This window comes from Bombina bombina, chromosome 2 (genome assembly GCF_027579735.1).
Source record: "Bombina bombina isolate aBomBom1 chromosome 2, aBomBom1.pri, whole genome shotgun sequence".
Taxonomy (NCBI): domain Eukaryota; kingdom Metazoa; phylum Chordata; class Amphibia; order Anura; family Bombinatoridae; genus Bombina; species Bombina bombina.
In genome coordinates, this window is record NC_069500.1 from 17,039,634 (window position 1) to 17,058,671 (window position 19,038).

General features: G+C 43.3%; 1 protein-coding gene across 1 annotated transcript in view; it reads right to left on the reverse strand.

Moving 5' to 3' along the window:
* Nucleotides 1-19,038, reverse strand: part of LOC128646845 (latent-transforming growth factor beta-binding protein 4-like) — a 377,095-nt gene that overhangs the window by 55,006 nt on the left and 303,051 nt on the right. The window contains exon 13 of the mRNA XM_053699646.1: nucleotides 537-662. Coding sequence (XP_053555621.1) covers nucleotides 537-662 — 126 coding nt within the window. The remainder of the gene's footprint in view (nucleotides 1-536; nucleotides 663-19,038) is intronic.

Here is a 19,038-nt window from a genome sequence, read left to right on the forward strand (position 1 = left end):
AGATCTCCCTACCTTGAGTCGTCTTCACCCAGCCGAGCCAAATTCTTCATCCAAGCGGAGCAAGAAGAGGTCCTCCATCCGGTTGAAGTCTTCATCCAAGCGGGGCAGAAGAGGTCTTCCATCCGATTGAAGTCTTCATCCAAGCGGAATCTTCTATCGTCATCCATCCGGAGCGGAGCGGCAGCATCCTGAAGACCTCCGACGCGGAACATCCATCCTGGCCGATGACTGAACGACGAATGACGGTTCCTTTAAATGACGTCATCCAAGATGGCGTCCCTCGAATTCCGATTGGCTGATAGGATTCTATCAGCCAATCGGAATTAAGGTAGGAATATTCTGATTGGCTGATGGAATCAGCCAATCAGAATCAAGTTCAATCCGATTGGCTGATTGGATCAGCCAATCGGATTGAACTTGATTCTGATTGGATTCCACGTGACAAGTGAATTAAGAATTAAAATGTAAAATAATCATTAGTAAACAAAAAAATTCCCACTTAATATAATATTTTTAATTTGATCAACAGGTCTTACCAACACAGGTTGTTCCCTCACTGCCAGTTCTGTACCCGGAGTAACAGGAGCATGTGAATGAGCCATCTGTATTCTCACAATCTCCATTTTGACACCGGCCTGGCCTCATTTGACATTCATCTATATCTGTATGAACAGAACTGTATGTTAGACCTTACATTATTCATGATATAAAAGAGTATGTATGATTACATGATAAATGTATTTCTTTCATAAAGGTGAGTGTCACATTTAAGATTACTCTCCATCCACTATAAAGAAACAAAAACACCCAGCATTCCAGAGCCCTAATCCCTCCCACTTTTCTTGAATCAGTCACACATATGGCCAAACAGATGGAGGAAAACATAAAAGCAGGAAAGACAAAGCATGACAAATGAAGTGCAAAACAATTTCATCCACAAACTATATAATAAAAGAAGGGTGTGGCTGATGAGAGTCCATGACACATCACATGTGGAATTCTATACACAAGCAGTAAAGTCTACAAGACCACCATGAAATAGGGTGGGTATGAAGAAGCAAACATGTTTTCTAAAATGTTTCTTTAAGTCAAATGAAGACAAAGCAGCCAGCCACCTTACATATCAGGTTCATAGAAGTCTATTTCTTGTAGGCACAAAGTAGCTACTGCTTTAGTGAAATTAGCAGTAATGTATTTAGAAAAAAGACTTCCCTGCAACCAGGTACACCTTGTGAATTAAGGCCTTAAACCAAGCAGCTATGGTAACTGCCGATGTTTTCTGACCCTTGAAAGGTCAAGAAATTAACAAATAAAAGGGAAGAAATCCCTTAATTCTTTGTTCCTTTAATATAGAACTGTAATATTCTCACAACATCTAGGTTGTGAGGAAGTCACAACTTGGACTTTTTTGACATTCAAAATTAACAAAGGATCCACAATTACCTTATTTATAGTATCAGTAGATGCTTATTTTGGAAGAAAAGAATAGCTGGTTCCCAGAACAGCCGCATCCTGATTTAAAAAAATAAATCAGGAAAAGAGTATTGCAAGATATAGCTGAAATCTTTAGAAGCTCCACTGGCTAAAGAAATAGCAAGTAATTGACTTTAGGTTGTTCTTGGACTCTGCATTTGTTTAATGATACTGTACTGGTTTTCCCTGTGAGGCAAACTGTTTGTCTTTACATTTTCTTTTTTACTTTAGATTGCTCTGCTATCAGATTTACATTTACGTGACCTAGGTAAGTTTGTTTTCGTCTGGATAGTGAGGCTAAACTTTTACAAAGGTATATTTTCCTATGGTATTTAAATTGATAAATTAACAGCTACTTTCTAGTATGTTATTTTGCTTGTAGTAGCTGATTAAAGTACTAGAGAGCGTTCAGCTACTAAGTTTAGTCTCATTGCTCTCTAACCACTAGCTCCTACTTGGTTACTGTGTTTAACTTGCAGTGTCCCTGTAAGGGGTTGTGGTAAGTTGAGTCTCTCAGCAACTTATTTAAACTTGTTATATTTTGGGAAATCAGTACTCCACCTGACAATGGTGAAGATGTGGGCTTGACCAGTAAAACGGCTTGCTGTTTGTTACATCTTGATTATTGAGATCCTGGTGAAAGAAAAGTTATTGCAAGAAAAGGGCCCTTTATAAGTAAGCCACCAAGGCAAGCATGTGAACATTTGAAATAAGATCTGCATACAAAGTCCTGTGAGGTGACACTGGAACAATCAGAATGACTGAGGCTAATTATCGCCTATAACTGGCTATCACCCTGCATAGCATAACAAATAAAGAAAATATATAAATCAGTTTGAATGACCAGGGGGCATTAAGGCATATATTAGATCATTCTGAAAAACCAGAGACCTAATACAATAATAAGGCAATTTGTGATTCAAGCTAGAAGTCATGTGATCTACCTCATTGTGAAAGTTGATTATAGACCCCAGAAAGGATACATGCTTCTGAGGAATCAAGGGGCTCTTTAAAAGGTTGATTTTCCAACCGTCTATGTGAAGAATTTGTAGAACTCCTTGAGTGTTCATTACTGCCTGTGAAAAAGTGGGTTATTGTACTAGAATGTCATCCAGATATAGAGCTACAGATATTCCCTGAGCTCATACCACAATCAGCAGTGATACTGAGCTCCAGCTTAGCCTACCTGCCTGTAGTTACTGCTGATACTGAGCTCCAGCTTAGCCTACCTGCTTGTAGTTTCTGCTAATACTGAGCTCCAGCTTAGCCTACCTGCTTGTAGTTTCTGCTGATGCTGAGCTCTAGCTTAGCCTACATGCTTGTTGTTTCTGCTAATACTGAGCTCCAGTTTAGCCTACCTGCTTGTAGTTTCTGCTGATACTGAGCTCCAGCTTAGCCTACCTGCTTGTAGTTTCTGCTGAAAATGAGCTCCATCTTAGCCTACCTACTTGTAATTTCTGCTGATATTGAGCTCCATCTTAGCCTACCTGCTTGTAGTTTCTTCTGATACTGAGCTCCAGTTTAGCCTACCTACTTGTAGTTTCTGCTATAACTGAGCTCTAGCATAGCTCGACTACTTCTAATTTCTGCAAATATTAAGCTCCAGCTTAGCCTACCTGTTTGTAGTTAATCTTGATACTGAGCTCCAGTTTAGCCTACCTACTTTTAATTTCTGCTGATACTGAGCTCCAGCTTAGCCTACCTGCTTTTAGTTTCTGCTGTTACTGAGCTCCAGCTTAGCCTACCTGCTTGTAGTTTCTGCTAATACTGAGCTCCAGCTTAGCCCTCCTGCTAGTAGTTTCTGCTGACACTGAGCTCCATCTTAGCCTACCTTTCTGTAATTTCTACTGATAGCGAGCTCCTGCTTAGCCTACCTGCTTGTAGTTTCTGCTAATACTGAGCTACAGATTAGCCTACCTGCTTGTAGTTTCTGCTGATACTGAGCTCCAGTTTAGCCTACCTGTAGTTTCTGCTGACACTGAGCTCCAGTTTAACCTACCTGCCTTTAGTTTATTCTGATACTGAGCTCCAGCTTAACCTACCTGCTTGTAGTTTGCTCCAGCTTAGCCTACCTGCTAGTAGTTTCTGCTAATACTGAGCTAAAGCTTAGCCTACCTGTCTGTAGTTTCTAATGATAATGAGCTTCAGCTAAGCATTTCTGCTTGTAGTTTCTGCTGATACTGAGCTCTAGCTTAACCTACCTGCTTGATGTTTTTTCTGATACTGAGCTCCAGCTTAGCCTACCTGCCTGTAGTTACTGCTAATACTGAGCTCCAGCTTAGCCTACCTGCTTGTAGTTTCTGCTAATACTGAGCTCCAGCTTAGCCTACCTGCTTGTTGTTTCTGCTAATACTGAGCTAAAGCTTAGCCTACCTGCTTGTAGTTTCTGCTGATACTGAGCTTTAGCTTAGCCTACCTGTCTGTAGTTTCTACTGATAGCCAGCTCCCGCTTAGCCTACCTGCTTGTAGTTTCTGTAATACTGAGCTACAGATTAGCCTACCTGCTTGAAGTTTCTGCTGATACTGAACTCCAGTTTAGCCTACCTGTAGTTATTGCTGACACTGAGCTCCAGCTTAGCCTACCTGCCTTTAGTTTATTCTGATACTGAGCTGAAGCTTAACCTACCTGCTTGTAGTTTGCTCCAGCTTAGCCTACCTGCTTGTAGTTTCTGCTAATACTGAGCTAAAGCTTAGCCTACCTGCTTGTAGTTTCTGCTAATACTGAGCTCCATCTTAGCCTACCTGCTTGTTGTTTCTGCTAATACTGAGCTAAAGCTTAGCCTACCTGTCTGTAGTTTCTACTGATAATGGGCTCCAGCTTAGTCTACCTGCTTGTAGTTTCTGCTGATACTGAGCTCCAGCTTAGCCTACCTGCTTGTAGTTTCTGCTAATACTGAGCTCCAGTTTAGCCTACCTACTTGTAGTTTCTGTTGATACTGAGCTCCAGCTTAGCCTACGTGTAGTTTCTGCTTATACTGAGCTCCAGCTTAGCCTACCTGCTTGTAGTTTCTGCTAATACTGATCTCTATCTAAGCTCAACTGCTTCTAATTTCTGCTAATACAGAGCTCTGTCTTAGCTCAACTTCTTCTAATTTCTGATATTACTGAGCTCTAGCTTAGCCTACCTGATTGTAGTTACTACTGATGCTGAGCTACAGCTTAGCCTACCTACCAGTAGTTACTGCTGATACTTAGCTCTAGCTTAGCCTACCTGCTTGTAGTTTCTGCTAATACTGAGCTCCACCTTAGCCTACCTGCCTGTAGTTACTGCTGATACTGAGCTCCAGCTTAGCCTACCTGCTTGTAGTTTCTGGTGTTACTGAGCTCCAGCTTAGCCTACCTGCTTGTAGTTTCTGCTAATACTGAGCTCCAGTTTAGCCTACCTGCTTGTAGTTTCTGCTGATGCTGAGCTCTAGCTTAGCCTACATGCTTGTTGTTTCTGCTAATACTGAGCTCCAGTTTAGCCTACCTGCTTGTAGTTTCTGCTGATACTGAGCTCCAGCTTAGCCTACCTGCTTGTAGTTTCTGCTGAAAATGAGCTCCATCTTAGCCTACCTACTTGTAATTTCTGCTGATATTAAGCTCCAGCTTAGCCTACCTGCTTGTAGTTTCTTCTGATACTGAGCTCCAGTTTAGCCTACCTACTTGTAGTTTCTGCTATAACTGAGCTCTAGCATAGCTCGACTACTTCTAATTTCTGCAAATATTAAGCTCCAGCTTAGCCTACCTGTTTGTAGTTAATCTTGATACCGAGCTCCAGTTTAGCCTACCTACTTTTAATTTCTGCTGATACTGAGCTCCAGCTTAGCCTACCTGCTTGTAGTTTCTGCTAATACTGAGCTCCAGCTTAGCCTACCTGCTTGTAGTTTCTGCTGATACTAAGCTCCAGCTTAGCCTACCTGTAGTTTCTGCTGATACTGAGCTCCATCATAGCCTACCTGTTTGTAGTTTCTGCTAATTCTGAGCTACAGCTTAGCCTACATGCTTGCAGTTTCTGTTGATACTGAGCTCCATCTTAGCCTACCTTATGTAGTTTCTGTTGATACTGAGCTCCAGCTTAGCCTACCTGTAGTTTCTGCTAAAACTGAGTCTCAGCTTATCCTACCTGCTTGTAGTTTCTGCTAATACTGAGCTCCAGCTTAGCCTACCTGCTTGTAGTTTCTGCTAATACTGAGCTCCAGCTTAGCCTACCTGCTTGTTGTTTCTGCTAATACTGAGCTAAAGCTTAGCCTACCTGTCTGTAGTTTCTACTGATAATGGGCTCCAGCTTAGTCTTACTGCTTGTAGTTTCTGCTGATACTGAGCTCCAGCTTAGCCTACCTGCTTGTAGTTTCTGCTAATACTGAGCTCCAGTTTAGCCTACCTACTTGTAGTTTCTGTTGATACTGAGCTCCAGCTTAGCCTACGTGTAGTTTCTGCTGATACTGAGCTCCAGCTTAGCCTACCTGCTTGTAGTTTCTGCTAATACTGATCTCTATCTAAGCTCAACTGCTTCTAATTTCTGCTAATACAGAGCTCTGTCTTAGCTCAACTGCTTCTAATTTCTGATATTACTGAGCTCTAGCTTAGCCTACCTGATTGTAGTTACTACTGATGCTGAGCTACAGCTTAGCCTACCTACCAGTAGTTACTGCTGATACTTAGCTCTAGCTTAGCCTACCTGCTTGTAGTTTCTGCTAATACTGAGCTCCAGCTTAGCCTACCTGCCTGTAGTTACTGCTGATACTGAGCTCCAGCTTAGCCTACCTGCTTTTAGTTTCTGCTGTTACTGAGCTCCAGGTTAGCCTACCTGCTTGTAGTTTCTGCTAATACTGAGCTCCAGCTTAGCCTACCTGCTTGTAGTTTCTGCTGATGCTGAGCTCCAGTTTAGCCTACCTGCTTGTAGTTTCTGCTGATACTGAGCTCCAGCTTAGCCTACCTGCTTGTAGTTTCTGCTGAAAATGAGCTCCATCTTAGCCTACCTACTTGTAATTTCTGCTGATATTGAGCTCCATCTTAGCCTACCTGCTTGTAGTTTCTTCTGATACTGAGCTCCAGTTTAGCCTACCTACTTGTAGTTTCTGCTATAACTGAGCTCTAGCATAGCTCGACTACTTCTAATTTCTGCAAATATTAAGCTCCAGCTTAGCCTACCTGTTTGTAGTTAATCTTGATACCGAGCTCCAGTTTAGCCTACCTACTTTTAATTTCTGCTGATACTGAGCTCCAGCTTAGCCTACCTGCTTGTAGTTTCTGCTGTTACTGAGCTCCAGCTTAGCCTACCTGCTTGTAGTTTCTGCTGACACTGAGCTCCAGTTTAACCTACCTGCCTTTAGTTTATTCTGATACTGAGCTCCAGCTTAACCTACCTGCTTGTAGTTTGCTCCAGCTTAGCCTACCTGCTAGTAGTTTCTGCTAATACTGAGCTACAGCTTAGCCTACCTGTCTGTAGTTTCTACTGATAATGAGCTTCAGCTAAGCATTTCTGCTTGTAGTTTCTGCTGATACTGAGCTCTAGCTTAACCTACCTGCTTGATGTTTTTGCTGATACTGAGCTCCAGCTTAGCCTACCTGATTGTAGTTTCTGCTAATACTGAGCTCCAGCTTAGCCTACCTGCTTGTAGTTTCTGCTAATACTGAGCTCCATCTTAGCCTACCTGCTTGTTGTTTCTGCTAATACTGAGCTAAAGCTTAGCCTACCTGTCTGTAGTTTCTACTGATAATGGGCTCCAGCTTAGTCTACCTGCTTGTAGTTTCTGCTGATACTGAGCTCCATCTTAGCCTACCTGCTTGAAGTTTCTGCTAATACTGAGCTCCAGTTTAGCCTACCTACTTGTAGTTTCTGTTGATACTGAGCTCCAGCTTAGCCTATGTGTAGTTTCTGCTGATACTGAGCTCCAGCTTAGCCTACCTGCTTGTAGTTTCTGCTAATACTGATCTCTATCTAAGCTCAACTGCTTCTAATTTCTGCTAATACAGAGCTCTGTCTTAGCTCAACTTCTTCTAATTTCTGATATTACTGAGCTCTAGCTTAGCCTACCTGATTGTAGTTACTACTGATGCTGAGCTACAGCTTAGCCTACCTACCAGTAGTTACTGCTGATACTTAGCTCTAGCTTAGCCTACCTGCTTGTAGTTTCTGCTAATACTGAGCTCCAGCTTAGCCTACCTGCCTGTAGTTACTGCTGATACTGAGCTCCAGCTTTGCCTACCTGCTTGTAGTTTCTGCTGTTACTGAGCTCCAGCTTAGCCTACCTGCTTGTAGTTTCTTCTGATGCTGAGCTCTAGCTTAGCCTACATGCTTGTTGTTTCTGCTAATACTGAGCTCCAGTTTAGCCTACCTGCTTGTAGTTTCTGCTGATACTGAGCTCCAGCTTAGCCTACCTGCTTGTAGTTTATGCTGAAAATGAGCTCCATCTTAGCCTACCTACTTGTAATTTCTGCTGATATTAAGCTCCAGCTTAGCCTACCTGCTTGTAGTTTCTTCTGATACTGAGCTCCAGTTTAGCCTACCTACTTGTAGTTTCTGCTATAACTGAGCTCTAGCATAGCTCGACTACTTCTAATTTCTGCAAATATTAAGCTCCAGCTTAGCCTACCTGTTTGTAGTTAATCTTGATACCGAGCTCCAGTTTAGCCTACCTACTTTTAATTTCTGCTGATACTGAGCTCCAGCTTAGCCTACCTGCTTGTAGTTTCTGTTGTTACTGAGCTCCAGCTTAGCCTACCTGCTTGTAGTTTCTGCTAATACTGAGCTCCAGCTTAGCCTACCTGCTTGTAGTTTCTGCTGATACTAAGCTCCAGCTTAGCCTACCTGTAGTTTCTTCTGATACTGAGCTCCAGTTTAGCCTACCTACTTGTAGTTTCTGCTATAACTGAGCTCTAGCATAGCTCGACTACTTCTAATTTCTGCTAATATTAAGCTCCAGCTTAGCCTACCTGTTTGTAGTTAATCTTGATACCGAGCTCCAGTTTAGCCTACCTACTTTTAATTTCTGCTGATACTGAGCTCCAGCTTAGCCTACCTGCTTGTAGTTTCTGTTGTTACTGAGCTACAGCTTAGCCTACATGCTTGTAGTTTCTGTTGATACTGAGCTCAATCTTAGCCTACCTTATGTAGTTTCTGTTGATACTCAGCTCCAGCTTAGCCTACCTGTAGTTTCTGCTAAAACTGAGTCTGATCTTATCCTACCTGCTTGTAGTTTCTGCTAATACTGAGCTCCAGCTTAGCCTACCTGCTTGTAGTTTCTGCTAATACTGAGCTCCAGCTTAGCCTACCTGCTTGTTGTTTCTGCTAATACTGAGCTAAAGCTTAGCCTACCTGTCTGTAGTTTCTACTGATAATGGGCTCCAGCTTAGTCTACCTGCTTGTAGTTTCTGCTGATACTGAGCTCCAGCTTAGCCTACCTGCTTGTAGTTTCTGCTAATACTGAGCTCCAGTTTAGCCTACCTACTTGTAGTTTCTGTTGATACTGAGCTCCAGCTTAGCCTACGTGTAGTTTCTGCTGATACTGAGCTCCAGCTTAGCCTACCTGCTTGTAGTTTCTGCTAATACTGATCTCTATCTAAGCTCAACTGCATCTAATTTCTGCTAATACAGAGCTCTGTCTTAGCTCAACTGCTTCTAATTTCTGATATTACTGAGCTCTAGCTTAGCCTACCTGATTGTAGTTACTACTGATGCTGAGCTACAGCTTAGCCTACCTACCAGTAGTTACTGCTGATACTGAGCTCCAGCTTAGCCTACCTGCTTGTAGTTTCTGCTGTTACTGAGCTCCAGCTTAGCCTACCTGCTTGTAGTTTCTGCTAATACTGAGCTCCAGTTTAGCCTACCTGCTTGTAGTTTCTGCTGATGCTGAGCTCTAGCTTAGCCTACATGCTCGTTGTTTCTGCTAATACTGAGCTCCAGTTTAGCCTACCTGCTTGTAGTTTCTGCTGATACTGAGCTCCATTATAGCCTACCTGTTTGTAGTTTCTGCTAATTCTGAGCTACAGCTTAGCCTACATGCTTGTAGTTTCTGTTGATACTGAGCTCAATCATAGCCTACCTTATGTAGTTTCTGTTGATACTCAGCTCCAGCTTAGCCTACCTGTAGTTTCTGCTAAAACTGAGTCTGAGCTTATCCTACCTGCTTGTAGTTTCTGCTAATACTGAGCTCCAGCTTAGCCTACCTGCTTGTAGTTTCTGCTAATACTGAGCTCCAGCTTAGCCTACATGCTTGTTGTTTCTGCTAATACTGAGCTCCAGTTTAGCCTACCTGCTTGTAGTTTCTGCTGATAATGAGCTCCAGCTTAGCCTACCTGCTTGTAGTTTCTGCTGAAAATGAGCTCCATCTTAGCCTACCTACTTGTAATTTCTGCTGATACTTAGCTCTAGCTTAGCCTACCTGCTTGTAGTTTCTGCTAATACTGAGCTCCAGCTTAGCCTACCTGCCTGTAGTTACTGCTGATACTGAGCTCCAGCTTAGCCTACCTGCTTTTAGTTTCTGCTGTTACTGAGCTCCAGGTTAGCCTACCTGCTTGTAGTTTCTGCTAATACTGAGCTCCAGCTTAGCCTACCTGCTTGTAGTTTCTGCTGATGCTGAGCTCCAGTTTAGCCTACCTGCTTGTAGTTTCTGCTGATACTGAGCTCCAGCTTAGCCTACCTGCTTGTAGTTTCTGCTGAAAATGAGCTCCATCTTAGCCTACCTACTTGTAATTTCTGCTGATATTAAGCTCCAGCTTAGCCTACCTGCTTGTAGTTTCTTCTGATACTGAGCTCCAGTTTAGCCTACCTACTTGTAGTTTCTGCTATAACTGAGCTCTAGCATAGCTCGACTACTTCTAATTTCTGCAAATATTAAGCTCCAGCTTAGCCTACCTGTTTGTAGTTAATCTTGATACCGAGCTCCAGTTTAGCCTACCTACTTTTAATTTCTGCTGATACTGAGCTCCAGCTTAGCCTACCTGCTTGTAGTTTCTGTTGTTACTGAGCTCCAGCTTAGCCTACCTGCTTGTAATTTCTGCTGATACTTAGCTCTAGCTTAGCCTACCTGCTTGTAGTTTCTGCTAATACTGAGCTCCAGCTTAGCCTACCTGCCTGTAGTTACTGCTGATACTGAGCTCCAGCTTAGCCTACCTGCTTTTAGTTTCTGCTGTTACTGAGCTCCAGGTTAGCCTACCTGCTTGTAGTTTCTGCTAATACTGAGCTCCAGCTTAGCCTACCTGCTTGTAGTTTCTGCTGATGCTGAGCTCCAGTTTAGCCTACCTGCTTGTAGTTTCTGCTGATACTGAGCTCCAGCTTAGCCTACCTGCTTGTAGTTTCTGCTGAAAATGAGCTCCATCTTAGCCTACCTACTTGTAATTTCTGCTGATATTAAGCTCCAGCTTAGCCTACCTGCTTGTAGTTTCTTCTGATACTGAGCTCCAGTTTAGCCTACCTACTTGTAGTTTCTGCTATAACTGAGCTCTAGCATAGCTCGACTACTTCTAATTTCTGCAAATATTAAGCTCCAGCTTAGCCTACCTGTTTGTAGTTAATCTTGATACCGAGCTCCAGTTTAGCCTACCTACTTTTAATTTCTGCTGATACTGAGCTCCAGCTTAGCCTACCTGCTTGTAGTTTCTGTTGTTACTGAGCTCCAGCTTAGCCTACCTGCTTGTAGTTTCTGCTAATACTGAGCTCCAGCTTAGCCTACCTGCTTGTAGTTTCTGCTGATACTAAGCTCCAGCTTAGCCTACCTGTTGTTTCTGCTGATACTGAGCTCCATCATAGCCTACCTGTTTGTAGTTTCTGCTAATTCTGAGCTACAGCTTAGCCTACATGCTTGTAGTTTCTGTTGATACTGAGCTCAATCTTAGCCTACCTTATGTAGTTTCTGTTGATACTCAGCTCCAGCTTAGCCTACCTGTAGTTTCTGCTAAAACTGAGTCTGAGCTTATCCTACCTGCTTGTAGTTTCTGCTAATACTGAGCTCCAGCTTAGCCTACCTGCTTGTAGTTTCTGCTAATACTGAGCTCCAGCTTAGCCTACCTGCTTGTTGTTTCTGCTAATACTGAGCTAAAGCTTAGCCTACCTGTCTGTAGTTTCTACTGATAATGGGCTCCAGCTTAGTCTACCTGCTTGTAGTTTCTGCTGATACTGAGCTCCAGCTTAGCCTACCTGCTTGTAGTTTCTGCTAATACTGAGCTCCAGTTTAGCCTACCTACTTGTAGTTTCTGTTGATACTGAGCTCCAGCTTAGCCTACGTGTAGTTTCTGCTGATACTGAGCTCCAGCTTAGCCTACCTGCTTGTAGTTTCTGCTAATACTGATCTCTATCTAAGCTCAACTGCATCTAATTTCTGCTAATACAGAGCTCTGTCTTAGCTCAACTGCTTCTAATTTCTGATATTACTGAGCTCTAGCTTAGCCTACCTGATTGTAGTTACTACTGATGCTGAGCTACAGCTTAGCCTACCTACCAGTAGTTACTGCTGATACTGAGCTCCAGCTTAGCCTACCTGCTTGTAGTTTCTGCTGTTACTGAGCTCCAGCTTAGCCTACCTGCTTGTAGTTTCTGCTAATACTGAGCTCCAGTTTAGCCTACCTGCTTGTAGTTTCTGCTGATGCTGAGCTCTAGCTTAGCCTACATGCTTGTTGTTTCTGCTAATACTGAGCTCCAGTTTAGCCTACCTGCTTGTAGTTTCTGCTGATACTGAGCTCCATTATAGCCTACCTGTTTGTAGTTTCTGCTAATTCTGAGCTACAGCTTAGCCTACATGCTTGTAGTTTCTGTTGATACTGAGCTCAATCATAGCCTACCATATGTAGTTTCTGTTGATACTCAGCTCCAGCTTAGCCTACCTGTAGTTTCTGCTAAAACTGAGTCTGAGCTTATCCTACCTGCTTGTAGTTTCTGCTAATACTGAGCTCCAGCTTAGCCTACCTGCTTGTAGTTTCTGCTAATACTGAGCTCCAGCTTAGCCTACATGCTTGTTGTTTCTGCTAATACTGAGCTCCAGTTTAGCCTACCTGCTTGTAGTTTCTGCTGATACTGAGCTCCAGCTTAGCCTACCTGCTTGTAGTTTCTGCTGAAAATGAGCTCCATCTTAGCCTACCTACTTGTAATTTCTGCTGATACTTAGCTCTAGCTTAGCCTACCTGCTTGTAGTTTCTGCTAATACTGAGCTCCAGCTTAGCCTACCTGCTTGTTGTTTCTGCTAATACTGAGCTAAAGCTTAGCCTACCTGTCTGTAGTTTCTACTGATAATGGGCTCCAGCTTAGTCTACCTGCTTGTAGTTTCTGCTGATACTGAGCTCCAGCTTAGCCTACCTGCTTGTAGTTTCTGCTAATACTGAGCTCCAGTTTAGCCTACCTACTTGTAGTTTCTGTTGATACTGAGCTCCAGCTTAGCCTACGTGTAGTTTCTGCTGATACTGAGCTCCAGCTTAGCCTACCTGCTTGTAGTTTCTGCTAATACTGATCTCTATCTAAGCTCAACTGCATCTAATTTCTGCTAATACAGAGCTCTGTTTTAGCTCAACTGCTTCTAATTTCTGATATTACTGAGCTCTAGCTTAGCCTACCTGATTGTAGTTACTACTGATGCTGAGCTACAGCTTAGCCTACCTACCAGTAGTTACTGCTGATACTGAGCTCCAGCTTAGCCTACCTGCTTGTAGTTTCTGCTGTTACTGAGCTCCAGCTTAGCCTATCTGCTTGTAGTTTCTGCTAATACTGAGCTCCAGTTTAGCCTACCTGCTTGTAGTTTCTGCTGATGCTGAGCTCTAGCTTAGCCTACATGCTTGTTGTTTCTGCTAATACTGAGCTCCAGTTTAGCCTACCTGCTTGTAGTTTCTGCTGATACTGAGCTCCATTATAGCCTACCTGTTTGTAGTTTCTCCTAATTCTGAGCTACAGCTTAGCCTACATGCTTGTAGTTTCTGTTGATACTGAGCTCAATCATAGCCTACCTTATGTAGTTTCTGTTGATACTCAGCTCCAGCTTAGCCTACCTGTAGTTTCTGCTAAAACTGAGTCTGAGCTTATCCTACCTGCTTGTAGTTTCTGCTAATACTGAGCTCCAGCTTAGCCTACCTGCTTGTAGTTTCTGCTAATACTGAGCTCCAGCTTAGCCTACATGCTTGTAGTTTCTGCTGATAATGAGCTCCAGCTTAGCCTACCTGCTTGTAGTTTCTGCTGAAAATGAGCTCCATCTTAGCCTACCTACTTGTAATTTCTGCTGATACTTAGCTCTAGCTTAGCCTACCTGCTTGTAGTTTCTGCTAATACTGAGCTCCAGCTTAGCCTACCTGCCTGTAGTTACTGCTGATACTGAGCTCCAGCTTAGCCTACCTGCTTTTAGTTTCTGCTGTTACTGAGCTCCAGGTTAGCCTACCTGCTTGTAGTTTCTGCTAATACTGAGCTCCAGCTTAGCCTACCTGCTTGTAGTTTCTGCTGATGCTGAGCTCCAGTTTAGCCTACCTGCTTGTAGTTTCTGCTGATACTGAGCTCCAGCTTAGCCTACCTGCTTGTAGTTTCTGCTGAAAATGAGCTCCATCTTAGCCTACCTACTTGTAATTTCTGCTGATATTAAGCTCCAGCTTAGCCTACCTGCTTGTAGTTTCTTCTGATACTGAGCTCCAGTTTAGCCTACCTACTTGTAGTTTCTGCTATAACTGAGCTCTAGCATAGCTCGACTACTTCTAATTTCTGCAAATATTAAGCTCCAGCTTAGCCTACCTGTTTGTAGTTAATCTTGATACCGAGCTCCAGTTTAGCCTACCTACTTTTAATTTCTGCTGATACTGAGCTCCAGCTTAGCCTACCTGCTTGTAGTTTCTGTTGTTACTGAGCTCCAGCTTAGCCTACCTGCTTGTAATTTCTGCTGATACTTAGCTCTAGCTTAGCCTACCTGCTTGTAGTTTCTGCTAATACTGAGCTCCAGCTTAGCCTACCTGCCTGTAGTTACTGCTGATACTGAGCTCCAGCTTAGCCTACCTGCTTTTAGTTTCTGCTGTTACTGAGCTCCAGGTTAGCCTACCTGCTTGTAGTTTCTGCTAATACTGAGCTCCAGCTTAGCCTACCTGCTTGTAGTTTCTGCTGATGCTGAGCTCCAGTTTAGCCTACCTGCTTGTAGTTTCTGCTGATACTGAGCTCCAGCTTAGCCTACCTGCTTGTAGTTTCTGCTGAAAATGAGCTCCATCTTAGCCTACCTACTTGTAATTTCTGCTGATATTAAGCTCCAGCTTAGCCTACCTGCTTGTAGTTTCTTCTGATACTGAGCTCCAGTTTAGCCTACCTACTTGTAGTTTCTGCTATAACTGAGCTCTAGCATAGCTCGACTACTTCTAATTTCTGCAAATATTAAGCTCCAGCTTAGCCTACCTGTTTGTAGTTAATCTTGATACCGAGCTCCAGTTTAGCCTACCTACTTTTAATTTCTGCTGATACTGAGCTCCAGCTTAGCCTACCTGCTTGTAGTTTCTGTTGTTACTGAGCTCCAGCTTAGCCTACCTGCTTGTAGTTTCTGCTAATACTGAGCTCCAGCTTAGCCTACCTGCTTGTAGTTTCTGCTGATACTAAGCTCCAGCTTAGCCTACCTGTTGTTTCTGCTGATACTGAGCTCCATCATAGCCTACCTGTTTGTAGTTTCTGCTAATTCTGAGCTACAGCTTAGCCTACATGCTTGTAGTTTCTGTTGATACTGAGCTCAATCTTAGCCTACCTTATGTAGTTTCTGTTGATACTCAGCTCCAGCTTAGCCTACCTGTAGTTTCTGCTAAAACTGAGTCTGAGCTTATCCTACCTGCTTGTAGTTTCTGCTAATACTGAGCTCCAGCTTAGCCTACCTGCTTGTAGTTTCTGCTAATACTGAGCTCCAGCTTAGCCTACCTGCTTGTTGTTTCTGCTAATACTGAGCTAAAGCTTAGCCTACCTGTCTGTAGTTTCTACTGATAATGGGCTCCAGCTTAGTCTACCTGCTTGTAGTTTCTGCTGATACTGAGCTCCAGCTTAGCCTACCTGCTTGTAGTTTCTGCTAATACTGAGCTCCAGTTTAATCTACCTACTTGTAGTTTCTGTTGATACTGAGCTCCAGCTTAGCCTACGTGTAGTTTCTGCTGATACTGAGCTCCAGCTTAGCCTACCTGCTTGTAGTTTCTGCTAATACTGATCTCTATCTAAGCTCAACTGCATCTAATTTCTGCTAATACAGAGCTCTGTCTTAGCTCAACTGCTTCTAATTTCTGATATTACTGAGCTCTAGCTTAGCCTACCTGATTGTAGTTACTACTGATGCTGAGCTACAGCTTAGCCTACCTACCAGTAGTTACTGCTGATACTGAGCTCCAGCTTAGCCTACCTGCTTGTAGTTTCTGCTGTTACTGAGCTCCAGCTTAGCCTACCTGCTTGTAGTTTCTGCTAATACTGAGCTCCAGTTTAGCCTACCTGCTTGTAGTTTCTGCTGATGCTGAGCTCTAGCTTAGCCTACATGCTTGTTGTTTCTGCTAATACTGAGCTCCAGTTTAGCCTACCTGCTTGTAGTTTCTGCTGATACTGAGCTCCATTATAGCCTACCTGTTTGTAGTTTCTGCTAATTCTGAGCTACAGCTTAGCCTACATGCTTGTAGTTTCTGTTGATACTGAGCTCAATCATAGCCTACCATATGTAGTTTCTGTTGATACTCAGCTCCAGCTTAGCCTACCTGTAGTTTCTGCTAAAACTGAGTCTGAGCTTATCCTACCTGCTTGTAGTTTCTGCTAATACTGAGCTCCAGCTTAGCCTACCTGCTTGTAGTTTCTGCTAATACTGAGCTCCAGCTTAGCCTACATGCTTGTTGTTTCTGCTAATACTGAGCTCCAGTTTAGCCTACCTGCTTGTAGTTTCTGCTGATACTGAGCTCCAGCTTAGCCTACCTGCTTGTAGTTTCTGCTGAAAATGAGCTCCATCTTAGCCTACCTACTTGTAATTTCTGCTGATACTTAGCTCTAGCTTAGCCTACCTGCTTGTAGTTTCTGCTAATACTGAGCTCCAGCTTAGCCTACCTGCCTGTAGTTACTGCTGATACTGAGCTCCAGCTTAGCCTACCTGCTTTTAGTTTCTGCTGTTACTGAGCTCCAGGTTAGCCTACCTGCTTGTAGTTTCTGCTAATACTGAGCTCCAGCTTAGCCTACCTGCTTGTAGTTTCTGCTGATGCTGAGCTCCAGTTTAGCCTACCTGCTTGTAGTTTCTGCTGATACTGAGCTCCAGCTTAGCCTACTTGCTTGTAGTTTCTGCTGAAAATGAGCTCCATCTTAGCCTACCTACTTGTAATTTCTGCTGATATTGAGCTCCATCTTAGCCTACCTGCTTGTAGTTTCTTCTGATACTGAGCTCCAGTTTAGCCTACCTACTTGTAGTTTCTGCTATAACTGAGCTCTAGCATAGCTCGACTACTTCTAATTTCTGCAAATATTAAGCTCCAGCTTAGCCTACCTGTTTGTAGTTAATCTTGATACCGAGCTCCAGTTTAGCCTACCTACTTTTAATTTCTGCTGATACTGAGCTCCAGCTTAGCCTACCTGCTTGTAGTTTCTGCTGTTACTGAGCTCCAGCTTAGCCTACCTGCTTGTAGTTTCTGCTAATTCTGAGCTACAGCTTAGCCTACATGCTTGTAGTTTCTGTTGATACTGAGCTCAATCTTAGCCTACCTTATGTAGTTTCTGTTGATACTCAGCTCCAGCTTAGCCTACCTGTAGTTTCTGCTAAAACTGAGTCTGAGCTTATCCTACCTGCTTGTAGTTTCTGCTAATACTGAGCTCCAGCTTAGCCTACCTGCTTGTAGTTTCTGCTAATACTGAGCTCCAGCTTAGCCTACCTGCTTGTTGTTTCTGCTAATACTGAGCTAAAGCTTAGCCTACCTGTCTGTAGTTTCTACTGATAATGGGCTCCAGCTTAGTCTACCTGCTTGTAGTTTCTGCTGATACTGAGCTCCAGCTTAGCCTACCTGCTTGTAGTTTCTGCTAATACTGAGCTCCAGTTTAGCCTACCTACTTGTAGTTTCTGTTGATACTGAGCTCCAGCTTAGCCTACGTGTAGTTTCTGCTGATACTGAGCTCCAGCTTAGCCTACCTGCTTGTAGTTTCTGCTAATACTGATCTCTATCTAAGCTCAACTGCATCTAATTTCTGCTAATACAGAGCTCTGTCTTAGCTCAACTGCTTCTAATTTCTGATATTACTGAGCTCTAGCTTAGCCTACCTGATTGTAGTTACTACTGATGCTGAGCTACAGCTTAGCCTACCTACCAGTAGTTACTGCTGATACTGAGCTCCAGCTTAGCCTGCCTGCTTGTAGTTTCTGCTGTTACTGAGCTCCAGCTTAGCCTACCTGCTTGTAGTTTCTGCTAATACTGAGCTCCAGTTTAGCCTACCTGCTTGTAGTTTCTGCTGATGCTGAGCTCTAGCTTAGCCTACATGCTTGTTGTTTCTGCTAATACTGAGCTCCAGTTTAGCCTACCTGCTTGTAGTTTCTGCTGATACTGAGCTCCATTATAGCCTACCTGTTTGTAGTTTCTGCTAATTCTGAGCTACAGCTTAGCCTACATGCTTGTAGTTTCTGTTGATACTGAGCTCAATCATAGCCTACCTTATGTAGTTTCTGTTGATACTCAGCTCCAGCTTAGCCTACCTGTAGTTTCTGCTAAAACTGAGTCTGAGCTTATCCTACCTGCTTGTAGTTTCTGCTAATACTGAGCTCCAGCTTAGCCTACCTGCTTGTAGTTTCTGCTAATACTGAGCTCCAGCTTAGCCTACATGCTTGTTGTTTCTGCTAATACTGAGCTCCAGTTTAGCCTACCTGCTTGTAGTTTCTGCTGATACTGAGCTCCAGCTTAGCCTACCTGCTTGTAGTTTCTGCTGAAAATGAGCTCCATTTTAGCCTACCTACTTGTAATTTCTGCTGATACTTAGCTCTAGCTTAGCCTACCTGCTTGTAGTTTCTGCTAATACTGAGCTACAGCTTAGCCTACCTGCCTGTAGTTACTGCTGATACTGAGCTCCAGCTTAGCCTACCTGCTTTTAGTTTCTGCTGTTACTGAGCTCCAGGTTAGCCTACTTGCTTGTAGTTTCTGCTAATACTGAGCTCCAGCTTAGCCTACCTGCTTGTAGTTTCTGCTGATGCTGAGCTCCAGTTTAGCCTACCTGCTTGTAGTTTCTGCTGATACTGAGCTCCAGCTTAGCCTACCTGCTTGTAGTTTCTGCTGAAAATGAGCTCCATCTTAGCCTACCTACTTGTAATTTCTGCTGATATTGAGCTCCATCTTAGCCTACCTGCTTGTAGTTTCTTCTGATACTGAGCTCCAGTTTAGCCTACCTACTTGTAGTTTCTGCTATAACTGAGCTCTAGCATAGCTCGACTACTTCTAATTTCTGCAAATATTAAGCTCCAGCTTAGCCTACCTGTTTGTAGTTAATCTTGATACTGAGCTCCAGTTTAGCCTACCTACTTTTAATTTCTGCTGATACTGAGCTCCAGCTTAGCCTACCTGCTTGTAGTTTCTGCTGTTACTGAGCTCCAGCTTAGCCTACCTGCTTGTAGTTTCTGCTGACACTGAGCTCCAGTTTAACCTACCTGCCTTTAGTTT